This window comes from Bos indicus x Bos taurus, chromosome 1 (genome assembly GCF_003369695.1).
Source record: "Bos indicus x Bos taurus breed Angus x Brahman F1 hybrid chromosome 1, Bos_hybrid_MaternalHap_v2.0, whole genome shotgun sequence".
In the NCBI taxonomy this organism is placed as follows: domain Eukaryota; kingdom Metazoa; phylum Chordata; class Mammalia; order Artiodactyla; family Bovidae; genus Bos; species Bos indicus x Bos taurus.
The window spans coordinates 87,873,552-87,900,283 of record NC_040076.1 but is presented as its reverse complement, the minus strand read 5'-3'; the positions used below and the strand labels follow the sequence as shown (position 1 = coordinate 87,900,283).

At 39.6% G+C, this 26,732-nt stretch overlaps 1 protein-coding gene across 6 annotated transcripts in view; it reads left to right on the top strand.

Annotated features, from left to right (window-relative positions):
- KCNMB2 (potassium calcium-activated channel subfamily M regulatory beta subunit 2) overlaps positions 1-26,732 on the top strand; it is a 301,069-nt gene that overhangs the window by 251,616 nt on the left and 22,721 nt on the right. For all 6 annotated transcript variants that reach the window (XM_027540575.1, XM_027540539.1, XM_027540566.1 and 3 more), the window contains one exon: positions 12,849-12,971. In XM_027540575.1, coding sequence (XP_027396376.1) covers positions 12,916-12,971 — 56 coding nt within the window. In that variant the 5' untranslated portion in view covers positions 12,849-12,915. The remainder of the gene's footprint in view (positions 1-12,848; positions 12,972-26,732) is intronic.

Below are 26,732 nucleotides of genomic sequence, written 5' to 3'. Positions count from 1 at the left end.
AAAAAAACCAAGTCTCAATACTGACATGTGGCCTAGAATATCTCTGATAGCTCTTTCAACTTTAAAAGGCCAGTATTCAGACTTCTCTGGATTTTGTCTCAAATCCCTTCAGTGAAAATAATGGTCTTAATTTGGCATATTAGATATATTAGAATATTTAAGTAAACAAACATTTATATACATATAAACAAATGGCTGCCAATAGTGCCAGATTACTTATTTTAACTAATCCTCACACAACAAATTTTGAAGGTTGCATTAGTATTCCCACTTTATAGATAAGGAGATTGAGACTCAAAGAAGGTAATTAGCTTGCATCCTTTAATATTAATAGGAAAAGAGCAGAAATGGAGTTTGAACTCAGTTTCTTCTGCTTCCATAGTTAATGATTTCTTTAAGTTTGCTTTACATTTTTATTTTTTTAATTTTTATTGGATTTCAGTTGATTTATCATCTTGTGTTGCTTTCAAGAATACAGCAAAGTGAATCAGTTATGCATATACATATATCCACCCCTCTTTTCTTCTGAATTTTTTATTATTTTTAATGGATAAACACTTATTACCCAAAATTTTGAAAAGTATCAGTATAGAACAGTACACAATGAGAAGTATCCCCAGCCCACAATTCTCATCCCAGCCACTCAGTTCTCCTCAGAATCAGTGATCAATTCCCAGTATATTCTTCCACACATATTTTTATACAAATGCAAGCAAATGTTTTATATTTTCCTTCTTTTAATTCAAATTAAAATTAGTATTCTAGTATTAGAATTATATTAACCTAGTATTCAAATTATTAATATTAAGCACATAAAATAAAGCTTGGAAGCAAATCTGAAACACATTTTTTAAAAAGCAATGAAATAACTCTATCTCAGATTGCTATCATATCAGTGCAGAGAAAGAAGAAAGAATTTCACTAACTTATGAACCCAGTGTATTCTGACCCTATACCCTTAAGGGAGAAATGTTTTAAGGATAAAAAGAACTGTAAAAAATCTGAATTTTACTTATTTGTTTCTTGTTGGTAGTGGAGCAGGGTAGTTGTCCTAACACTATTTTGAGTATGTTGTAGAATAGAGAAAAATAAACAAACTAATGTAATTGGAAATCATAGGTTATCATGTGAGAGAAGGAGACATAGATATGAGAAAAGTGGGAAAGAAAAGCCTGTGCTGCTGGATTAGAATATTATGGACCGAACATTTGTGTCCCCCCATTTATGTGTTAAAGCCCTAACATTCAAAGTGATGGTATTTGGAAGATTTCCCTGGTGGCTCACACAGTAAAGTGTCTGCCTACAATGTGGGAGACCCAGGTTCAGTCCCTGGGTTGGGAAGATCTAGAGAAGGAAATGGCAATCCACTCCAGTATTCTTGCCAGGAAAATCCCATGGACAGAGGAGCCCGATAGGCTACAGTCCATGGGGTCACAAAGAGTCGGACACAACTGAGTGACTTCACTTTCAGTCTTTTCTTAGATTCTTTTCTCACATAGGTCATTACAGAGTGTTGAGTTCCTTGTGCTATACAGTGGGTTCTTATTAGTTATCTATTTTATATGTAGTAGCGTGTATATGTCAATCTCAATCTCCCAATTTATCCCTCCCGCCACTTACACCCTGGTAACCATAGTTTGTATTCTACATCTGTGACTCTATTTCTATTTTGTAAATAGATTCATTTGTACCATGTTTTCAGATGAGAGCATGAGTTTTGGAGTTGGAGAGACTTGGGTTGAAATTCTGCCTGCACCACTTAACAGCTATGTGACCTCAGAAATTTACTCCCTTTTCTGAATATCAGTTTCCTCTCCTGGTAAATAGAAAGAGCTCTCATAAGGGTTACTGTCAGAATTAAATAAAGCAATGCATATAAATGCATTATTTATATGGATCTAAAGAAATACTTCTTACCTTTATGTTTATTATTACCATTTCTAGTTTTTCTCTATTAAAAGCTCCTATTATAGTTTATCCTCCTTGATTTTTGCCTGAAACAGAGCAAGAATTGACCCACATTCACCAAGAGGAGATGGATGGTTTCAGCATAAATATGTCCTTTGTACCAATCTAGCAGACACATGTGAGTTGTGAGCAGGTTTTCTCACCCCAACTGTGTATGTGTGATGCCTGATAGAGAGAATATTTAACAATTAAAACTGGTTTTAAATATGTAGCATGAAGAGAATCAAACTGAACATCAGATGTGGTTATCCACTTGAAAAGTTCATTAAGAAATGAATTATTGTGTAGTGGAATAATTAAGACCACGGAGAAATGTATTTTCCATTTCTGCATACAACTTTTCAAAAAATGAATTAAACAGAAGAACCATTGATTAGTATGGCCAATTTGGAAAAAAAAATTTTTTTTTTCTCCAATTTCCTCCAAATTGAAAACACTATTTGCTGAGTGTCTACTCAATGCCATTCAGTATTTTAAATCAGCTGTATGGCAATTCTTTATGATATTCGTTCAGTTCAGTTAAGTTCAGTTGCTCAGTCATGTCCGACTCTTTTCGACCCCATGAATTGCAGCACGCCAGGCCTCCCTGTCCATCACCAACTCCCGGAGTTCACTCAGACTCACATCCATCGAGTCGGTGATGCCATCCAGTCATCTCATCCTCTGTCATCCCCTTCTCCTCCTGCCCCCAATCCCTCCCAGCGTCAGAGTCTTTTCAAATGAGTCAACTCTTTGCATGAGGTGGCCAAAGAACTGGAGTTTCAGCTTTAGGATCATTCCTTCCAAAGAACACCCAGGACTGATCTCCTTTAGAATGGACTGGTTGGATCTCCTTGCAGTCCATGGGACTCTCAAGAGTCTTATCCAACACCACAGTTCAAAAGCATCAATTCTTCAGTGCTCAGCTTTCTTCACAGTCTAACTCTCACATCCATACATGACTACTGGAAAAACCATAGCCTTGGCTAGACAGACCTTTGCTGGCAAAGCAATGTCTCTGCTTTATTTTTTTTTTTAATTTTATTTTATTTTTAAACTTTACATAATTGTATTAGTTTTGCCAAATATCAAAATGAATCCGCCACAGGTATACATGTGTTCCCCATCCTGAACCCTCCTCCCTCCTCCCTCCCCATACCATCCCTCTGGGTCGTCCCAGTGCACCAGCCCCAAGCATCCAGTATCGTGCATCGAACCTGGACTGTCTCTGCTTTTTAATATGCTATCTAGGTTGGTCACACGGAGAAGGTAATGGCACCCCACTCCAGTACTTTTGCCTAGAAAATCCCATGGATGGAGGAGCCTGGTAGGCTGCACTCCATGGGGTCGATAGAGTCAGACACGACTGAGCGACTTCACTTTCACTTTTCACTTTGATGCATTGGAGAAGGAAATGGCAACCCACTCCAGTGTTCTTGCCTGGAGAATCCCAGGGACGGGAAGCCTGGTGGGCTGCCGTCTATGGGTCGCACAGAGTCAGACACGACTGAAGCGACTTAGCAGCAGCAGCAGCAGCAGGTTGGTCATAAATTTCCTTCTGAGGAGTTAAGCGTTTTTTAATTTCATGGCTGCAGTCACCATCTGCAGTGATTTGGGAGCCCCCCAAAATAAAGTCTGACACTGTTTCCACTGTTTCCCCATCTATTTCCCATGAAGTGATGGGACCAGATGCCATGATCTTAGTTTTCTGAACGTTGAGCTTTAAGCCAACTTTTTCACTCTCCACTTTCACTGTCATCAAGAGGCTTTTTAGTTCCTCTTCACTTTCTGCCATAAGGGTGGTGTCATCTGCATATCTGAGGTTATTGATATTTCTCCCAGCAATCTTGATTCCAGCTTGTGCTTCATCCAGCCCAGCATTTCTCATGATGTACTCTGCATAGAAGTTAAATAAGCAGGTTGACAATATACAGCCTTGACGTACTCCTTTTCCTATTTGGAACCATGTCCAGTTCTAACTGTTGCTTCCTGACCTGCATATAGGTTTCTCAAGAGGCAGGTCAGGTGGTCTAGTGTTCCCATCTCTTTCAGAATTTTCCACAGTTTATTGTGATCCACACAGTCAAAGGCTTTGGCATAGTCAAAAAAGCAGAAATAGATGTTTTTCTGGAACTCTCTTCCTTTTTCCATGATCCAGCAGATGTTGGCAATTTGATCTCTGATTCCTTTGCCTTTTCTAAAACCAGCTTGAACATCTGGAACTTCACAGTTCATGTATTGCTGAAGCCTGGCTTGGAGAATTTTGAGCATTACTTTACTAGCATATGAGATGAGTGCAATTGTGCAGTAGTTTGAGCATTCTTTGGCATTGCCTTTCTTTGGGACAGAATATGGTCCACTGGAGAAGGGAATGGCAAACCACTTCAGAATTCTTGCCTTGAGAACCCCATGAATAGTATGATATTCGTTACTACTTCGATTTCCTTGATGAGAAAAAAAAATGAGGCTCAGGGAAGTTTAACAGTGTATTTAGATTATATAATTAGTACATTGTGGAGCTGTAGTAATTAGGGAGGGAGTTCAACCTGAAACTAATTTCAAATTTCTTTCAGTTAAGTTCTGAGATCATCATTTCTGATAGCTGTTATGACTGTAAATGTGATGCAAAACTTATTTCATCACATGACATGCACAACAATCTTATACTAAACCCCATACCCACACTTGTCTGACTAGTCTGTCTCCTCATCTAGAAACACCCTAAGCGCCATAGAGAAGGGCCATGCAGTTGTGCTCATCACTATCTCCAACACCCAGGCTCAGTGCCTGCCACAGGGTTACATCTTCAATAAATATTTGTCGAATGAAGAAATGAATGCTGATTTAACTGAAAGAATAGAGTGCAGCTCCACAGTCATCCTTTCACTGGTGGCACCCTAAAGGCTGGGGAGTGCAAGGACAGAGTGTTTTGTCTGCACTTAGTGTTTTGTCTGAAATTAGTGATAGAATGGAATGGTAGAAGCCCAGAGCCTCCAGATGGCTGAGCTCAATGAGCCAAGTTACTAGCAGGTTAAAGAAAAGGTAAGTTATTTAACTTGAGCTGTGTCCTCCTGAAACAGAAATCAAGCACATCACAATTACATGAACAAAAGTTGGTCCACATACATGACAAAAGTCATGTGACTCCCACACCCATCTCCAGGCAGAGGAGTCCACACGTGGTCAACCCAGTTATTAAGAAACAGCCTGCACTAACAATTCAGAGAATCATTCCTATCTGATCCTTTTCAAAGAGGCTACAATGTTCAGTGATAAACTTCTTTACCTCTACAGATGAAGAGCAAGTGGAACTATTCACTTAGTCCTCCAGGCATCAAATAGGGGAGAAAGGTCTTTAGATTCCTGTTGTGAGACATTGTCAAGATGCTATTCAGTAGCACTTGCTAGTCCTTCAGATGGTAACATTTAAGGTGTGAACAGAGAAATAGGAACCCAACAAAGAAATGGAATAAGCAACTCGGGAGTAAGAAAGAGAACCAAGACAGCATTGCTCTTTAAGTCAAGGTGGTAACACATTTTTATGACATTTTTAGAAGGAAACAACCAAAAATATCAAATTTGGCAAACAGAGAAATAACAAATTCAGCAACCTTATTTAAGGTGTGGAAAGACAAGAAGCTATTGGACAAACCCACTGGGAAGTTGTAGCACCCTTAGAAAGAGCATCTTGGGTATAGTGCAAATGTCGATGTATTATTCTGACTCCTCCATGAACTATCCTTAGAAGCAGAAATGGGTGGCTTGGTGCCTGTACATGGAACACACTTATAAATGCTGTCTAACAGATACTCAAATGACTTAATTAAAACAAGGTATAGTTGTTCACTTTTGAAGAAAACATTCCAAAGATATTTAAAACTGCTCTTAATAAGAAATATCAATGTTTTCTAAATTAAATCACTAGGTCTAAAATTATCACCCTACATTTGGCTTCTCCCTCCAAAGGCCCTGGAGCCAAAACAACTCAATTCCTGGGGAGAACATATAATTTGCCTTCTGCAAGAGATAAAGTCCCATGTTAGAAGCATTCCTAAATTTCTGTGCTTCAAGTGACCTTTTAAGTTGCTGCTGTGATGTCATTAGTGTTACAATTTTACACAAGATTAGACATGTAATTAGGTGTTAAATAGTTCCACTGGCTCCTGCTTGCTATTTAATAAAGCAGAATGCATCAAGAGCACCCCATATGCATAGCTCAAGGCCACTGACACTAAAAAACTGCATCCACCTGGCTCTTTCCCTGCCTTGCATGCCACTTGTCCTTGCAGCTGTCACCTTGAGGCTTCGGTGCTGACAGGAAATGAGAAGCCACGGCACAGTATCACTCATTGAACTGTTACTCTCCAGCTGAAGCTTCTAGAAGCAAGGGGAGTCTCCATAAAGAACTTAGGTGAAACCAGAACCTGAGAATTTTTAGCAGAGTTTCCCACCTTGGCTGCACATCAGAGTCACCCAGAAAGCTTATCAGTTCTAATGAGGTGGATGAAACTGGAGCCTATCATACAGAGTGAAGTAAGCCAGAAAGAAAAACACCAATACAGTATACTAACGCATATATATGGAATTTAGAAAGATGGTAACAATAACCCTGTATACGAGACAGCAAAAGAGACACTGATGTATAGAACAGTCTTTTGGACTCTGTGGGAGAGGGAGAGGGTGGGATGATTTGGGAGAATGGCATTGAAATACGTATAATATCATATATGGAACGAGTCGCCAGTCCAGGTTCAATGCACGATACTGGATGCTTGGGGCTGGTGCACTGGGACGACCCAGAGGGATGGTATGGGGAGGGAAGAGGGAGGAGGGTTCAGGATGGGGAACACAAGTATACCTGTGGCGGATTCATTACGATGTTTGGCAAAACCAATACAATATTGTAAAGTTTAAAAATAAAATTAAATTAAAAAAAAAAAAGAAAGAAAAAATTCTGATGCCAGGGACCCACCCCTAGAGATTCTCACTGGTCTGGTTTGAGATCTAGGCAACAGGATTTTTTTAATTCTTCCCAATGATTATATTGTTCAGGCAGTGTTCAGAGTCACTGCATTTATGCTCCTCTGGGTCAAGATGGGTATCAAGGTGAATGAGGAAGTATAATACTTCAGATTTCATTATCTCAATACCTCAGAAAATTGTTTTCTCTCTGCCTCTGACCAGTAAGAAAAAGAAAATCAATAGTCTCAATGTACAAGTACAAGGCTCCTTAATTAGATTTTTTTACGAAAAGATAAATCTAATTCACTACTCATGAACAAGGGGGGAAAGAAGTAAACTAATGTTTAGCATGTGCCTTGATTTACTCAATGTACTTTTGCATCTGTTAACTTACTAATCTTCCAAGCAACCCAGAAAGATAAGTATTATCATTCCTATTTTTACAACTAGGGAAACCAAGACACAGAAATGTTACACTGACTTGTTCAAAGTCGCATGGTCGGTGGGTGGTGACGCCAAGAGGCAAACAAACATCTGACTCTCCTGCTCACATTTTCATTAGAATATGCTGCCATTTCTAAAGAAAACCTTTCTGAGTGATAGTTCAGCAAGTAATAGAAACATTCTGTCCAAGTCAACAAAAGAGACAGAGGGAGGGGCTTCCCTGGTGGCTCATGGTAAAGAATCCACCTGCCAATGCGGAAAACATGGGTTCCATCCCTGGTCCAGGAAGATTCCCCATGCCTCAGAACAACTAAACCCGTGTGCCACAAACCTAAGCCTGAGCTCTAGAGCCCAGGAGCTGCAACTACTAACGGCTGAGCACTCAGAGTCTGTGCTCTGCAACAAAAAAAAGCCATCGCCATGAGAAACCCACGCACTGCAACTAGTGTAGCCCCTGCTCACTGCAAGCAGAGAAAGCCCACGCACTGCAACTAGTGTAGCCCCTGCTCACTGCAAGCAGAGAAAGCCCACGCACAGCAACGAAGACCTAGCCAAACCAAAAATAAATATATTTTTAAAAAATGAGAGAGAGAGAAGCAGAAGGAGTGGTACAATCAGGAGAAGGAAAGCGAGGAGGTAGGGAATGGGGGAAAGGAACCCCATCCTGAGCTCAGGAAATGACCTGGAATGAGGCAGCAGCTCGTCCAGCAGTAGGGAGCTACAACACAGGAGGCCAACGTCAGAACCTGTGGTCTTGTTACCAAGCAAGGGCCCATACAATGGCACCAGCTTTTGAGAAAAGAAAGTGCTTTGTTGTGAGGTTGACCAGCAAGAAGACAGGAGGCAAGCCTCTCCAATCTGTCTCCGAGATCCAGGGATCAAGGTGGATTTTAAAGGGTTAGGAGAATTGCAAACTTGGAAGCTGATTGACTATTTTCCAATCAGTCTATATAAACTCTTAGTACTGCTGGAAGCCAAGTTTTCCTTACTGAAGGACTTCTTGCTTCATAAAGGGCTCTGGTGGCAACATTTTTATTCTTTGAGTTCCAGATACTGAAGATTCTTGGCTCAGGGTCATCTTGAAGACCAGTTTCCATCCTGCACATGAACAATGCCGACTCTATAAAATAACTGCAGGTTTGATTAATCAACAACCTGCTTTAAGGAAGCAAAACCAGTTTAAGCTGGTCAGTATTTCACGTGCTGTTTTGGTCGTACTTTCCAACAGCAGATACTTAGATGTCAAGGCAGGCAGTGAACATGACCAGTGCATCACTGTGGGTCCTGCATTGTGCCAAAAGAAGGCATAAGACACAGCCCTGCCTGGAAGGCCCACAGCATTGCTCTACCAGAGGTGGGTACCAAGAACTGGGAGCCGGGCTGAGGAAGCTGTTTGTGGGGGTGAGAAAAAGCTTCACAGAAGAGATGACACCTGAGATGGCCTTGGAAACAGAGGAACTCATTTCCTCTCCTTCCTCCCGGCAGGAAAGGGAGGCAGAGGGGAAATGTGAGCTGAGTCAGAGAGGTAGAAACCCACCGAGGTGTATGCCTGAGAAACGGAAAGAGGCTATCTATAAATTCCTGAGGCAAAGAAATTCTTACATTCTCCCTGATTCCTGCTTTCATTCAAAGCTGAAATTATGTCTTTTAGGGCATCTGGTTTTCAGACCATACTCATCCGCAATCATATAGTCGAGGCTCAGCCAGGTTCACCCCAGTTCCTGGTCTTTGGATGACAGAATTTGTTCCAGGTTTCCTCCCCCTGCCCTCGGCCCCAAGTGTCCACCATTACAGGCCTCTTTTCCATACTAAGATTCCAAATTACAAAATTTTATAAAGTGGTTTATTCGTCTCCATATCAGTTTTCTAATCACAATTCAAATGAGGTGTTCCTTGTCTTATAAAGTGAACAGAGTTAATTACTTGAGACGTTCAGGAGAGCTGCATTTGAGCTGAGGGACCCACCAAACCAACTCCTGTCAACATATTCTGGGTGTTTCTTTGAAGCCTGGAACTTTTTTGAACCTCCACAGGACCTTTATACTGTTGTCCTTAAAGCTACTCATTTAATTTTAATTAACAACAAACTTAGCAGGTTTTAAATAACAGTTTGTAAAAGAAAACTGGGGTGGAGAAACTCCAAATCCACTTCTTAGGATAAGCTGAGGAGTCATTAAGTCCTTTCCAACCATCGTTAGACAGTTAATTAGAATAAGTATACCTTTCATCTCTTCCCTTCTGTATCATCTTCAAACAGCAGTGCAAGGGTGCAATGCTGAAATGACACATAGTCTGAAAAGCATTGTTAAGTATATTAAAATCACCACAGCCCCTTCACTTGGAATAATTTCAAATCATTTATAATATGGATGGTGTGTCTATTAAAGCCTGGCTTATAACTAGTAACAGGATGGTGGGAGCTCAGCAATTTATCGCTTTACCTGAATTCAAAGTGTGCCCCTTTTTTTGCCTGCTTCAACCCAACCCTTGAGGAGTGACTACAACGATCAGAAGATTCCACCAGAGTCAGTGTTGAAATACCTTCCTGAAGGTTTAAGCCAATCTTCATTCTTATAAAGTAGGTCATTTAGCTTACACGGTGGCTCAGGTGATAAGAATCTGCCTGCAATGCAAGTAGACTCGGGTTAAATCCCTGGGTCAGGAATATCTCCTAGAGAAGCGAATGGCAACTCATTGCAGTATTCTTGCCTGGAGAACTCTATGGACAGAGGAACCTGGTAGGCTATAGCCCATGAGGTTGCAAAGAGTCAGACGCAACTGAGCGACTAACACACATACACACACACACACACACACACACACAAATCATTCTTATTTCCTAAAGACTGTCTGGGCTTTCCTAATGGCTCAAAGGTTAAAAAATCTGCCCGCAATGCGGAGACCCAGGTTCAATCTCTGGGTTGGGAAGATCCCCTGGAGAAGGAAATGGCAACCCACTCCAGTACTCTTGCCTGGAAAATGCCATGGACAGAGGAGCCTGATGGGCTACAGTCCATGGGGCAGAGAGTCAGACATGACAGAGCAACTAACACTTTCACTTTCAAAGACTGTCTAGTTCTAATAACAAATTTAATTCCTATTCTACCTTATGTGTTTTAAAGATGTTCAAAAGGAAATTTAAATAACTTTAAATGTCCCAGATCCCAGAGCTAAGCAGATTCAACTTCTAAATCTTTTTGAAACTGTCCAGGGTATCCATTCAGGTGTATCTTTTCATTCCTATCATTCATCCTGAGAAACCAAGGGTAGAAGTATTATATCTTGCATCTATACTGCTTGTCAAACCCCAAGCACTTCCCATGGCCTCTGTTCCTTCTATCTCTGATGCTGACCCAAGGGTTACAGAAGGAGATCTATTCCCAGAATTACTTCCAGGAAGTCAGTACACAATGATTTAAATACACTTTAATTCATCCTTCAATGTACTGAGTCACAAAATTTTGAAGCTGAGAAGGATCTCAGAGGTTATCAGTTTCAAACTTTTCATGTTACAGATTAAAAACAACTAAGCCCCTGCAAAGATAAGTGCCTTTCTCAAGGCCACACAGCTAATTAATAAAAATTTAAAAAAACTAGGCCAATAACAACCACTGATTCTGAGTATATGCTCTGAGTCCTAGGTGCTTCGTGTTTCCTCCAGCAATATCAGCATCATCAAGAGCCTACTAAAAATGCAAAATCTTGGGCTCCCTCCCTAGACTCACTTGAATCAGAATCTGCATGGTCACAAGATCTCCAGATAAATCCTGTGTACATTGAGAATCTCTGGGCTAGACTATAACATATCTTTCTCCAGAAAGCACAAGGATTGGAGACAAGCAGACATGGCTCCACCTTTTCTAAATGTGAGCAAATAGCTCAGTCCCCTAAAAGCATCATTTGTAGCCTGGAAATAATAGCATTATCTACCTTGAATGGTTTTCAAAATATAAACATCACATAGATATTGGTATACACATTTCATGACACATACATAGATAATCTATGCAAATTGCCTGGCATGTAGTAGCTAATATAGCGTGTGCATGCTCAGTCACTTCAGTCATGTCTGACTCTTTGCAACCCTATGAACTGTAGCCTTCCAGGCTCCTCTATCCATAAGATTCCTCCAGGCAAGAATATTGGATGGATTGCCATGCCCTCCTCCAAGGGATCTTCCCAACCCAGGGGTGGAACCCAAGCCTCCTGTGTCTCCTGCATTGCAGATGCGTTCTTTACCCGCTGAGCCACTGGGGAAGCCCAGATATAGTATATAGTACTTAATATCATTTCCAGTCTCATGCTTACCAATAATATTATGCTCAACCTAAAGGAAATCCATGATTGACCATGCATTCATGAAGGAATCACCTTTCCTCCTTTTCTATATTTATTAAATATCATTTTAACTTTTATATATGTGACTAAGAGTGTTATGATATTTCATATTTCTAAATTCAAGATGAAAGAACTAATCCCCAAACCATGTCATAACCAAAAGAACACAACAGTCTTCTAACATCTTGACTCCGGATCCTATAAACCTGGCCCTTAGGAGCAGTGAATATCTGCTGCCACTGATGCCATGATTTTCTCAGAGGCTCAACTGCAAGGGATGAACTTTCAGCTTTGGCAACAGCAGAACACATTTAAAAGATGATCTGTCATCACTAACATGTCACATCTGTCAGCATCAAGGAGAACAGCTTGAAGAGGAACAGAGGAATAGAACCAACCCTGAACCAAAACTTTGGAAAAATATAGAATGCTAAACTGGACCAAATATAGAGAGTTCCCTGCAGGTCCAGTGGTTAGGACTTGGCACTTCCACTGCAGGGGACACAGGTTCAATCCCTGGTTGGGGAACTAAGATCCCACATGCTGCACAGAGTGGCTAATAAATAAGTAAAACTCTACCAAATTATATTTTTGGAGGAGATATCTTGGAGGGAATATGATAATAACATCAATTGGAAAACATGTTTCCCTAAAGGAGTGTCTCTTCATCCTAGCAATGCATTAGAAACAACTAGGAAGTTTAAAAAAAAAAAAAACTGAATGCACATTTTTGAGGGAGAGATCCAGCCTTCAGTATTTTTTAAGATTCCCATTTGACTTAAATGTGCAGCCAGAGTTGAAAACTGCTGCCCTACAGCAAGAGAAACCTGGTCTTAATTAAGATGGTCAGTCCACCGAGATTTATTGGTGCTATTGATACAGAGGGGTTACCTAGGTGACACTAGAATCTGCCTGTCAATGCAGAAGACACAAGAGACATGGGTTCAATCCCTGAGTTGGGAAGATCCCTTGGAGGAAGGCACGGCAACCCACTCCAGTATTCGTGCCTGAAGAATGCCATGGACAGAGGAACCTGGTAGGCTACAGTCCAGGGTGTTGCAAAAAGTCAGACACGACTGAAATGACTGAACAGGCATTGATACAAAGTTCCCCAAACTTTAAGTAATGGCTTTAACTTCAGTGTGTATCTCTTCTAGGTCTTTTCGCCACTCCTCCAGGACTTCCACCATAAGGAAAGAAGCCCCTGGACCAACATCCTCTAAGATGTTTATATGGACCAGTGGCCGGACTTCTTCATCTTACAGACATGATGAGAAAAGGTAAATCACTGGGACTCAGGGGGCTTTTTGGAATCATTTAACTAGAATACACAGAAAGCCCACCAAAGAGAAAGCATTAGGCAACTGAGCTTTCTATTTTGCGAGTGTTAAGGTAGAATGGGCTCTGGGTTGAAGGAACAAGGTTTCAGACACTTTGGCCTCCTCCTCCTTGTACTTTCCATGCTCACTCCTACTACATAGCTTTGCAAAAGCTGTTGCCTGTCAGAAATGCCCTTTGGTGGTGGTGGTTTGTGGTGGTTTAGTCGCTAAGTCATGTCTGACTCTTGCGACCTCATGGACTGTAGCCCGTAAAGCTCCTCTGTCCATGAGATTTTCCAGGCAAGAATACTGGAGTGGGCTGCCATTTCCTTCTCCAGGGGATCTTCCTGACCCAGGAATTGAACCCGGATTTCCTACATTGCAGGCAGATGAAGGAAGCCCAAAATGCCCTTTACCCCTGCACTTATACACACACTGGTCTCTTGGTTACTTCTATCTCTGTCTTTGGATACCCATTCAGTCAAACCTCCCAATATCCTCTTGACCAGCACAAAATCTGTGTTTTAGTCTCCCTTGAATTTTCACCTCCTACCGTCATACCTGGCACATAGTAGATGCTCAATAAATATTGAGCTGAAATGATGAAAATTCTTCAAGGCACTGGACATATGGCAGGGAAGGAAAGCAAAAACTAAGAGAGAATGAAAAAAGGATGGATACATCCAGGGAGCCTTCAAACTCCTTGGAAAAGTAGCCTGGCATTGGGGAGAAATGGGGAGGAGGGGTAAGCAAAAAGATTAAAGGGCAAAGGCAGTGTTAATGAAAGACAAAATGACAATTATTCAGTCCAACCCAGTCTTCTGCTTTGGAAATAAATGCATTCACAAACTTCTCTGGCCATTTTGAACATTTGATTTCTCTTTTTTCTTCTGTGTCTTTTTCTTATTGACCTGGTGCTGTTTCTTGGGTTTAGTGAAGCTAAATTTTAAACACAATTGACTATACGAATATACTGCAACTTAAGCAAGACTCATTTGACTGCAGAATCTGATAAAAATTGATAAATGGCATTGGGCACAAGAAAAAGGACCTGCAGGAGTTTACTTGAGTATAAATTCTAATAACTAGTACTTCTATTTTTCCTTTTAAAAATATATATTTCCCTACAGATAAAATCCTTTTAAAATTCTAAAAGCAAAATTGCTCCTCACAATAATTTTGTATTATAGCAAAAGTTTGGAAGCAACTTTAATATTCGCAATAGAAAATCTGTTAAATCATAGAATGTAATATGTCACGTAGCAGCTCAAATTGTTTAAGCATAATATTAACTGACAATTCAAGTTGAAAATTGCATACAAACTATAATTGCAGCCACAAAAAAATATATACATGGGAAAAAGCATGGAAGTAAAAGTATGTTTTCTACTCCTCCATTTTCCAAATGCTTTTTAATGTTATATTATCTTAATTATGGAAAAAATAATGACATGATGTTTAAGTAAAATTACAGCTCAGAAGGCAACTAGTGTTTGATCAAAGTCTTGGTACTCATCATGAGAGAAGCAGATCAACTGAAAATTTACTGTCTTTGTTCATCACTAGGTTTTCACATGCTTTTTCTCAATGCTTAATCAAGTTATTTTTCATTTGCTTTCAGGTAGCTTAGCTGAATCATCTTTCAGCAAGACTTTTACAATAAGACTGAAATTTGATGTATTATTTTTAAATTTCATATTTTGTATAAAATTTCCTCATTTCTTAAAAAAAAAAAAAAATGTCACTACCAGTGATGGTGTGGAAGGCAGAGTTTTCGGTGCCCTATAGGAATGCTGTGACTGTCACAGCCAGTCCTCAGATTTTGAAGGTTTTATCAGAGCAGGTGGAAGCATGGTGCATTTGTTTCACCTTTCATTTATTCTCATTGAGTAACTTAATTAAATATATTTTGCTGTCTATATAAATTTTACAAGCAAAAGGATTAATATTTAAGAAGCAATTACTCTGCACTACATGTTTTCATAAACTGTCTCTTCTAATTTATAAGATAAAGATTATTATGCCCATTTTACAATTGAGGAAGCTGAAGATAAGAGAGTTTAAGTAAACTTCCAAAAGTCCAACAACTAGCCAGTGATTGAATCAAGATTTAAACCCAAGGTTGCACTCTGTCCCCTTTACCCTATGGCTTGCTGCTAAGTCACTTCAGTCGTGTCCGACTCTGTGCAACCCCATAGACAGCAGCCCACCAGGCTCCCCCGTCCCTGGGATTCTCCAGGCAAGAACACTGGAGTAGGTTGCCATTTCCTTCTCCAATGCATGAAAGTGAAAAGTGAAAGTGAAGTCGCTCAGTCGTGTCCGACTCTTAGCGACCCCATGGACTAAAGCCTACCAGGCTCCTCCATCCATGGGATTTTCCAGGCAAGAGTACTGGAGTGGGGTGCCATTGCCTTCTCCAACCCTATGGCGTAGCTAGGCCCTTATCAAACATGAGACAGCCAGAGCAGCAGTGAACAGCCAAGCCCATAGGGGAAAACACTGTCAGAATAGAGTTGAAAATTGTGTATCAAAGGAGATAATAAATATACTAACATGATATATTGGCTATATTTGTGGAATTAAAAGGAGCAAATAATTAGCTTCATATTCTGCACAAATAAGATTCTATAAAATTCTTAAATCACTACTTTCATGGTTTTATTTCCAGAGCATGATTTCAATAATCATGGGATTTAAAATAATTAAAATATTGACTATAAGTAAATCATTTTCAGCAAGCTTTATTTATGGGATGAGGATGTCAAGGTTTATGAAATCAATCTGAATGACTTTGGCCTACAGAGTCAAAGACAAATGGAACAACAGCCAAAGAATACAGCAATAGAATCTGGTACTATGCCAGTATCCTTAGTTTGATGTTGGTTCATTTGTCTATACCTCTTTCTTGACCACATCTCCATCTTCACTGCCTAATTCACAGACTCTTGTAGGACAAGACTCAAACAGCATGACTTTAAATGGCAGCTATTGTTCTGCTTAATTATCTTGGTGGCAGTAGTCATGGTGATAAGGAAGCCAATGATGGCTGATCATAAATCTAGATAATCAAGGTCCTCAAGTTAATTACTTGGAAATAAATTAACTAGGTTATCTGGAACTACTGCCCATAACTGCTTGTAATAATTCCACCCTCAGTTTCTTATCCTACAAACCTGGCCTCTATACATCCAGCTTCTCCAGCTATGTTCCCCCTGACAATCCCAGGGCCCAGGTACTCCACACTGCCTGTTCTGAGACCAGAGCCAAGCCTGTCAGGATATCAGCTTCCCTAGGATTCCTCAAGAAATAGAACATCAGGAAACAAACTTATAGGCAGGCAGAGCAACTAAGTGGAAGGAAAAGTCCACTGAAAATTTTGAAGCCTAATTTTTATGGTTCAAAGGAATCTGAAGTCAACTTTACATGTTTTTCAAAAATGTAAATTTTTTGAATTATTTTAATTCAAAGCCAGTCCTGTTTTTGTGATCATCTGCTATATGCAAAATACTGGTTTCTATCCTTGTGCTCCATTTCACATGCCCAGCAATGTGAAGGAATACTTTTCCTTCTTTGATCAAATTTCTTTTTTAGGTGAGCCAATGTTATTCTCTAAATTGCAGGAAGCAAAATAAAGTTTTGCTTTAAATAAATAGAGCTACAGCAAAATAAAGTTACAGCAGTAATAACTATTAGAGAGAGGTTATTGACTAAGGATAATACCACCAATATTACCAAAATATTCTTTGGATTGCTTCTATTAAATGTTGAATTAATATAAAGTAACATTTATCACATGCTAACATACAGAGAGAGCTTTCCAGGTATCGCTAGTGGTAAAGAACCTGTCGGCTAATGCAGGAGACATAAGAGACTCAGGTTCAATCCCTGAAGATCCCCTGGAGGAGGGTATGGCAATCCACTCCAGTATTCTTGCCTGGAGAGTCCCATGAACAGAGGAGCCTGGCAGGGTACGATCCATAGAGTTGCAAAGAGTCAGACACAATTAAACCAACTTAGCACACACACAAAACATACAGAGAATGATGACAAAATAAACATCTGAGTACCCTTCACTAAGATTAAAAAATAAAACAACTGGAATTTTTGAAGCCCCTGAGGATTCTTCCTAAACTGCGTCCCCCTCCCTGCTCCAGCCCCCACCCAGAGATAACCACCCTCCTGTTTATCATTCCCTTGCTCTTCTTCATGAGTTAATCACATCTGAATGCTTAAACAATACATTGTTTACTTCTGAATGTTTGAAGACTTTATACAAATGGAAACATACCGTATGAATTGTTCTGCAGCAGGCTTTTTTCACCAAACATGATCCATGATTTATCAAGTTATTGGTGCTGATGTGAGTAGCTGTAGCTCATTCTGTCTGCTGTGTAGTATGCCATTATATGAAGATACCACCATTTATTCATCCAGTCTACTGCCCGTAGATATTAGTGTTATTTCCAGTTTTGTACTGACAATGCTGCTGTAATACTTTTTGTGCATCTGCCTATGTACATATATACAAATATTTCTTAGGCTGTACACCTAACGAAAATAGTTGGTTCAAAAGTATGCACAGCTTCTACTTCACCGCACAATGCCATCGTTTTCCAAAGCAGTTGTAGATGTGATTCCATTGCTCTCGAGTTTGGGGGTTTTCAGTTCAGTTCACTCGCTCAGTCATGTCCAACTCTTTGCAACCCCATGGACAGCAACATGCCAGGCTTCCCTGTCCATCACCAACCCCCGGAGTTTACTCAAACTCATGTCCATTGAATCAATGATGCCATCCAACCATCTCATCCTCTGTTGTCACCTTCTCCTCCCACCTTCAATCTTTCCCAGCATCAGGGTCTTTTCAAATCCGTCAGTTCTTCACATCAGATAGCCAAAGTATTGGAGTTTCAACTTCAGCATCACTCCTTCCAGTGAATATTCAGGACTGATTTCCTTTAGGATGGACTGGTTGGATCTCCTTGCAGTCCAAGGGACTCTCAAGAGTCTTCTCCAACAACACAGTTCAAAAGCATCAATTCTTCAGTGCTCAGCTTTCTTTATAGTCCAACTCTCACATCCATACACGACTACTGGAAAAACCATAGCTTTGACTAGACAGACCTCTGTTGGCAAAGTAATGTCTCTGCTTTTTAATATGCTGTCTAGGTTGGTCATAACTTTTCTTCCAAGGAGCAAGCACCCTTTAATTTCATGGTTGCAGTCATTCATACATCTGCAGTGATTTTGGAGCCCCACCCCCAAAAAAACAAAGTCTGTCACTGTTTCCATTGTTTCCCCACCTATTTGTGATAAAGTGATGGGACCAGATGCCATGATCTTAGTTTTCTGAATGTTGAATTTCAAGCCAATTTTTTCACTCTCTTCTTTCACTTTCATCAAGAGGCTCTTTAGTTCTTCTTCACTTTCCGCCATAAGCATGGTGTCGTCTGCATATGTGAGGTTATTGATATTTCTCTTGGCAATCTTGATTCCAGCTTGTGCTTCATCCAGCCCAGCATTTCTCATGATGTACTCCGCATATAAGTTAAATAAGCAGGGTGACAATATACAGCCTTAACATACTCCTTTCCTGATTTGGAACCAGTCTGTTGTTCCACGTCCAGTTCTAACTGATGTTTCCTGACCTGCATTACAGATTTGTCAGGAGGCAGGTCAGGTAGTCTGGGATTCCCATCTCTTTAAGAATTTTCTGCAGTTTATTGGGGGTTTTAATTTTTATTTATCCAGAGGATATTGTGCTTTTAATTCTCATTTTTCAGATTAATAAGGCCATGTGTACTTCCCTAGTTCTTTCCTGTGAAATGCCTGTTCAATAACGTGGCCCATTTTTCTACTGAATTTTTGTCTTTTTCTTATTGATGTAGGAATTCTTTATAAAAGCCTCTATTTTCTTTAATTTAAAAACTTAATAGAAGATAGAATGATAACCATAGAGAATGGCTGAAAACAAAATGAGAGAACTGTAAGATAAACTGAAAGAAATATCTCAAAATCCAGAGAGAAAGTATAAAGAGATGGAAATCATAAAAAAAAGGATCAGAGTTACATGTGAATAATAAGTGTTCCAGGAGAAGCAAAAGAGATGGAGGAGAGAAATAGCAATAAGACTTCCTTTCCTGACAGTATAGTAGACTAAATACTGAGACCAATGCTCCTGCAGCAATAATTTTAAATGCTTATAAATTATAAAAAGGAGCTTCCTTGGCTCAGTGGTAAAAGAATCTGCCTGCAATGCAGGAGCCACAGGAAATGCGGGTTCGATCCCTGGGTCAGGAGGATCCCCTGGAGGAGGGCCTGGCAACCCATTCCAGTGTTCTTGCCTAGAAAATCCCATGGACAGAGGAGCCTGGTGGGCTACAGTCCACAGGTTCGCAAACAGTCAGATACAACTGAAGTGACTGAGCACACATGTACATACATAAACTATTAAAAACTTTTGTTAAGTCTCTGTTAACATTTTGTCTGTTTATTGTGTACAAATAGCTTCTTCCAGTTTACTTGTATTTTCACTTTATGGTATCTTTTCATAGACAAAAGTTCTTAATTTTAGTATGATCTCAGTCAGCAATTTTCTGAGCATTCTGAAATCCCTTCCTATCCCAAGTTCAAAAGGGTAGGCTCCGGTACAGGTAATTTACATACAGCCGTAGGTTTGCCTCTCACAACTAAATCTTTAATCACCTGAAGTTGATTTTTGTTTGTGGTGTGAACTAGGCACCTCTTTTTTTCTGTATGGAAAACCAATTGCTCAGCACCTTTCGTTGAATAGTTTTTCCTTTCCACACGATCTAAAAGTACACATGTATCCTGTATTAGGTTTCCACACATGCATGGATATGTTCCTGAATCTCTATTCTGTCCCTCCAGTCGTTCTGTCTACCTCAGACAAACACCACACCGGAGCTTACCAACTTTAGCATGATAATGCATCTTGATTTCTGGAACAAAAGTCACCCGCCTTGTTCTTTTGTAATCAGGATTGTATTTGCTACCCTTAGATGTTTGCACTCCCATATACATTTTTAGAATTAGCTTGTCCAATCATTCCTACCCTACTTCCCAAAAAACTCTTATGATTTCTTATTGAAATTTTATGAAAGCTATTACTTAATTTGTGGTAAATTTCTGTCTTTATGTCACCAAGTCTTTCTCTGAATATGATTCTCCAAACGATTTGTATAATATAGGTAGAACTTACCTATAAATCATCAGAGCCTGGTATTTCCGTTTTGAGGATATTTTGTATTGATTCAATTTTTTAATGATTTAGAACTATTCAGATTTTCCAGTTATTTCAAAGCAGTGTCAATAAGCCATAAGTTTGTAGGAATTTCCTTATATATTTGAGTAAAATTTTCCTATATATTTGAGTACATTATATATCAAGGTTTTAAAATATCCTGCTATAAAGTTGTCTTTAATATCCTCTATCATCTTTCTAATTCATTCTGTATCTATATCTTTGGTTTTTAAATGCCTGATATTTGAGTCTTTTCTAGTTTTTTATTCTCATCAGAGGTTTGTCCATTTCATTAGTCTTTTCAAAAATTAACCTTTGATTTCATTGATTCTTTAATATAATGCATCTTTTATTCCATTTATTTTTACTCGTGTTTATTGTCTTCCTTAAACTTTCTTTTAATATATTCTATTAATCTTTTAATAACTCCTTACATTGGATGCCTAGCACATTAATTTGCAAGCTCTCTTCTTATCTAATATAAACATCTATGTAGTTCTAGATTATGTAGTTCTATCTGTTTTGCTTTAGCTGTAGCCCACATAGTTGATCTATATAGGTTTTCTTCTCATTCAATTCTAAACGAATCCTAATTTCTATCATGTTTCATTCTATGACCCATAAGTTCTTTGGAACTATATTTTCATAATATTTTTAATTTTAATTTTAAAATTTAATATTAAAAATTTTTAATATTTTTATTTCCATATGTAGAGTCATTCTAGCTATTTTTAAAATTATTTCTATCACTGTTGCACTGCTGCTGCTACTGCTGCTAAGTCGCTTCAGTCGTGTTTGACTCTGTGCGACCCCAGAGACGGCAGCCCACCAGGCTCCCCCGCCCCTGGGATTCTCCAGGCAAGAACACTGGAGTGGGTTGCCATTTCCTTCTCCAATGCATGAAAGTGAAAAGTGAAAGTGAAGTCACTCAGTCGTGTCCGACTTTTAGCGACCCCATGGACTGCAGCCCACCAGGCTCCTCCGTCCATGGGATTTTCCAGGCAAGAGTGCTAGAGTCGGGTGCCATTGCCTTCTCCGACTGTTGCACTAGAGCCAAATAATGTGGTCAACACAAAGTCTCTTCTCAAAGGCTCTTTAGGTTACAAGGATATCCTATCTTATGCGAATGATTCACATAATCTTCTATTCCTTCTATATTTTTCACTAAAGAATTGTATCAAATGTAATATGTTAATGGATCAGGTAAAAAGAAATGAGGATTAGATATTAAAGTATCATTGGGAAATTGATCTGGTAATTTAAAGGCAGGAGTAAAAACAAAGAACTTCTACTTTTGTTTCCATAATTTTACTCTCATCATTATTCTCTTATCCATAAAGTACTAAGATTTCCTGTGAATTAAGACAATAATAACATTAGGTTCATAGACAAAACCCCTTATGTTAATTTTTATGACTCTATTAAGCATGACTGTCATTTGTTCCCATGAGCACATTTCTCCCAAAGGAACATATACTTTAAAAGAATGAAAACAGAATAATAATTAATCAAATTGTACCATATATATATATATACCTACTAGTTCAAAGGAAAAAAAAAAACCATGCGATCTGGAACTAGTAGAAGATGAGGTTATACACACATCTCAAAAACACAGAAGACTTTGGCGGGCAGAAGGCAGAATAATAGCTGTTTGAACCCTTGCCACTCCCAGCTCGACCATATGAGATGACAGACCGAGTGCTCCTGGAGCAGAGATACATAGCAACTCTGCCTCTTTCAGCTCAGCTGGCATTCAGCAATCCATTTCCCCACAGATTCACTTCCTGGTACCTAACAGAAGGCACTTTTCCTTGAAGTCTGGAAACTAAAGCTCTCAGTGCCATTGAAGTTTGACATTTTTCTAGAAGGAATACTAAATACATTAGCAGTAAAATGCAGTGGGTGCTGATAGGAAGAGAAAAGCCAGGAGTCTCTTCTAGCCATGGTTCTCTGATTTATTTGGTTTCACTTGGCCATGGAGCCTCCCTGTGCTGGCTGCCTCACAACCTAAGCATATTGAAGCCATTTCTAGCCCACATAAAAGGAAAATACTTTGTGAGTATAATAAATGCAAGAGACTGAGCTTACAAAGGTGAATGCATTCTGGCTCTCACTCCTGAGCAGCTCAATATTCACTGGGCCAGAGAGGCATAAATATAAATAGTGTGCTAAGTATTACGGTTATTATGGTTATGTTTCTGAAGGGCCTCCCTCAAATACACATAATTCTTTATTCACACCTTCCTTCCTTCTCTTTCCTACACCTTCCTGTGCCCCTCACCTCTCTGACTGCTTTGTGACCCTTGGCAGACCTGTCTTCTTGCCCTTTCCTAGTTCTAAAACGCTAGCTAGGTTTTGTTTCTCTGACAACCTAAAGAGTCTCATTAAAATCCACAGTTCATGGTTATACAAATGATGTCTGGATCTAAACTTTCGTCTCCTCTACCACCTCTTTTTTTTTCAACTCCTGTTTATCTAACATCAGAAATGCTGGGAGAGCTTCGGAACCAGTCTCTTAGCCTCCAGGTATAAACCATCCCAAACGGTCAACCACACTAACATGAGGCATCTTTCTAAAGAAGCAGATCCCAACCTCTTTGGCACCAGGGACTGGTTTCTTGGAAGACAATTTCCCCAAGGACTGGGAAGGTGGGGATGGTTTGGGGATGATTCAAGTGCATTATATTTACTGTACACTTTATTTCTAATCTAATGTCACTGCTGATCTGACAGGAGGTTCAGGTCTGCAGCCTAGAGGTTGGGGACCCTTGTTCTAAAGTGCAACCTAATTATATCACTCTCTTACTAAATTCTTCTAGTGGCTCCTCTAACTTCAGAAGACATATAAGACCCTTTATCTCTGAACCCTGCTTATCTAATGAGTTCACTACCTGTCATCCTCCACCCACTGGATGCTGGAATCCAACCACATTCAGCTACCCTATCCTCTCACATTCTGTCTGGATACTATTCACCTTATCAATTGTTTGCTCATTGGAGACTTAATCCAGTCTCTTACTGGACCCTTTAACCATCACCACTTAAACCAAGTCATGGCCACATTGGTTTTATTAAACATAAATTAAAATCATTTATGCTCATAAATCAAAACATTTATGCTCATAAATCACAGTCCTAAGTCAATAAATCCATCACCAATCCACCAGTTGCCCAGTTCAAGGAATGCCCAATACAATGATAGCCATTTTGCCAAATATTAATCCATTTGCAAATTGACCTTTTTGGTGAATTTATCAAGTTTACTTATGCACCAAAAACACAGTTCTATGGATTAGCAGGGACCAAAAAGGCTTCAGGGAACCCAGATTTGGGGCCTTCAGACCCTCTGTTTCTCAGTCTCTGCAATCATTGTCCCTCGGTCTCTCTGCCTCTCTGCCCTTCTGTCTGTGTTCCAGACACCCTCTGCCTCCAGGCTCCCCTGTTCTCTGGTCTTCCTCCCCTTTCCCCCCCCAGCCATGCCCTACTGCTCTCTGTGTTCTTTGTTTCCTTTCCTCTCTGCCCCTGGGTTTCCCTCTCTCTAGGATCAGCAAGTTCGACTGCATTACGCTGATTCTGCTCTTCATTTTACCCCCAGGAGAGGGTCCCACCTGCTTTATCCAGATCCCTCCTGTTTCAATAACAGGACAAGAGCAGGGACAGATAAACATTTTGTTATAAGGACAAAACTGTTGTTGTTCAGTTGCTACGTCATGTCCAACCCTTTGCAACCCCATGAACTGCAGCACACCAGGCTTCCCAGTCCTTCACTGTCTCCTGGAGTTTGCTCAAACTCATGTCCATTGAGTCAGTGATACCATCCAATCATCTCATCCTCTGTCTCCCCCTTCTCCTCTTGCCCTCAATCTTTCCCAGCATCAGGGGCTTTTCCAAAGGACAAAATAAAACTGTACAAATAAAACAATAGAAACTTCAAAAAGATGTTAAAAATTCCCACCAAAATCAATGACTGTATTCTTATGAATAGTTAAAAGAAACAAATTTTTGTTAATTGATGAAGTTGCCAAATCTGTCAAAGTAGTCAATGTGAAACTTGCCACAAGAATTTCAGTGATGCTAAAATGTTAGCAAAACAGCAAATGACTCTAAAAAGGACTTGAAAAAAAAAATCGTTATACATGGAAAGGTTCCCAAGTGAAATGCTACATTTTTGCTATATTAGAAGAATATATTCATACACAGATTCCAAAAGATACATCTATGAATATATTCATAAGAATATGTTTATAAAGAGAATAAACCTCCCTAGGAAACTTACTTAGCTTTAAAAAAAAATCAAACAGATCTTAAAATACTGTTGAAAAGAACATATTCATAAGAAGAATATAATTGAATGTACTTTTAAAATATCATTTAAAAATATTCATAAGAAAATATATTCATATCAATTTACTATACTTAAAACAATGCTCGTTAAAATAAGTCTTTTTCAAATCTGTGATTAAGTGGGCAAATTATTCATTTAGCAAAGTAATCCTTCAATAAACTGGCAAATGGGCTAATCTTGTACATCAGCCATTCAGTAACCGAAACTTCATCAAACTGGCCCCTAGCATGTTGACTTGCTTCCCTTCTGTACTCACTATAATAAGTCTCCTTATGATGCATTGTGATGATTGGGTCTCACCCAACTCCCTCAGGACATCTTATTCACTTTGTATTCCCAGAACTTGGCAGAAAATGTTTCATCTTATGAAGACTAAAATGTTGACAAACCTTTACCCTACCTTAACCTGAAGTTTTCTTCCTGCAGGCTAAATACCAAGGTAATCTGAATTTAAATGGGTAAGCCCAATGAGAAAAAAAATTTTTGCACATTTCACATTTTATGTCCAAGTTTGTAAATGTACAGCCTCATAAATAATTTGCTTATGAATCATAGGAATAATACGAATCATAGTAATAATATCAGACTTTAAGCTTCTAGTAAAATATGGAACTTGAAATAAAATCGTATTGTGTCGACTATTTCTTGGGGTAAAAATATAGCTTTATTGGACAATCAAAATTTATATGCAAAATATTTTATTATACTTGAATTGGCCTTGTAGTTTTACGAATAACTCACATTCTCCCAAAGGATTATGGGCAGGATGCTCCATATATATGTAGAAAAGACTGCACATACGTGCTATTCATTGTTGCAAACACGTTTAAGTGTTGCTTTGTATTCACCATATTTATTCATGGTTCAGGATGAACCATGAAGCCACAACTGCTCCAACAGAGCTTAAATATACTGCTTTTCCAGGACATATCAAGGCTAGATTTCCTTCAGACTAACAAATTCAAATTCCTGCTCTGTACCTGCTGTTGCATATCCCTCATATTTGAAACTGATTTTGTAGTTGTGCCCCATACTCATCATTCCTCCTTAGAGGTCTACTTCAGTGAACTATACTAACCTTCTCTTATTTCTCCCCTAACCCCCTCGTAAGTAGATTCACAGAGAATAGACACAAAGGGTCAAAGAGAGATGAATCATCCACTCTGTTATTCGTGGCAGTGTGTGCGTGTATGCTAAGTCACTTCAGTCGTGTCCAACTCTGTGCAACCCTATGGACTGTAGCCCACCAGGCTCCCCTGTCCATGGCATTCTCCAGGCAAGAGTAGTGGAGCGGGTTGCTATTCCCTTCTCCAGGGAATCTTCCCAACCCAGGGATCAAACCCATGTCTCCTGCAGCTCCTGCATTGCAGGCAGATTCTTTACTGCTGAGCCTCCTGGGAAGCCCCCATAGTGGCAGAGTAACAACCAGTATACAAGGCTTCCTTGTATGAAGCATGATGTTTAGGCCTGATACCCAAAATATAACATCATGTTCCTTCCCCCAGCTCTGAAGACAACTCGGCATGGGAGGGGCACCTCACTAACCCACTTAGTCTCAGACAGTGGGCACTCCCTCCCCAACCTGGGGCTTATAGAAGGCCGCTTATACCAGGCCTGAACAAGGCAAGTGCAAGAGGATAGGGAAAGGATTGTGCCACAAGATCAATAAACAGTGATCTTCAAACCAATAAAAGGTAGACAGGGCCTCTGACAGTCAGGATCTCATCTATCTCACCAATCAGATCAGTCACTCCTCACCTGAACTCAGGACACTATGTCTGTCAGGGAGAAAATCGATAAATGAACAATCAGCCTCTCCCTTCTTAGCCAAGGCAACAAAAGTCCCCTCTTTGGAATCCTGAAGAACAGGGAAATAAGGACCCCTGCTGTAACACCCTCTACCATTTCCCCAGTCACTCAAGCCAAGTTCTTGAGCATAAATCTAAACTATACCCTTTTTTTCACTTCCTCGTCATCCCCTATATTTTATCAGTCACCAAGTCCTAAAGTTTTGTCTCGTAGATATTTCTCCATACATCCTTTTCTCTCCATCTCTCCCACCTGATTCCTACATCGTGCCCTCATCAACCTTTGCCAGCACTGCAGTAACAAT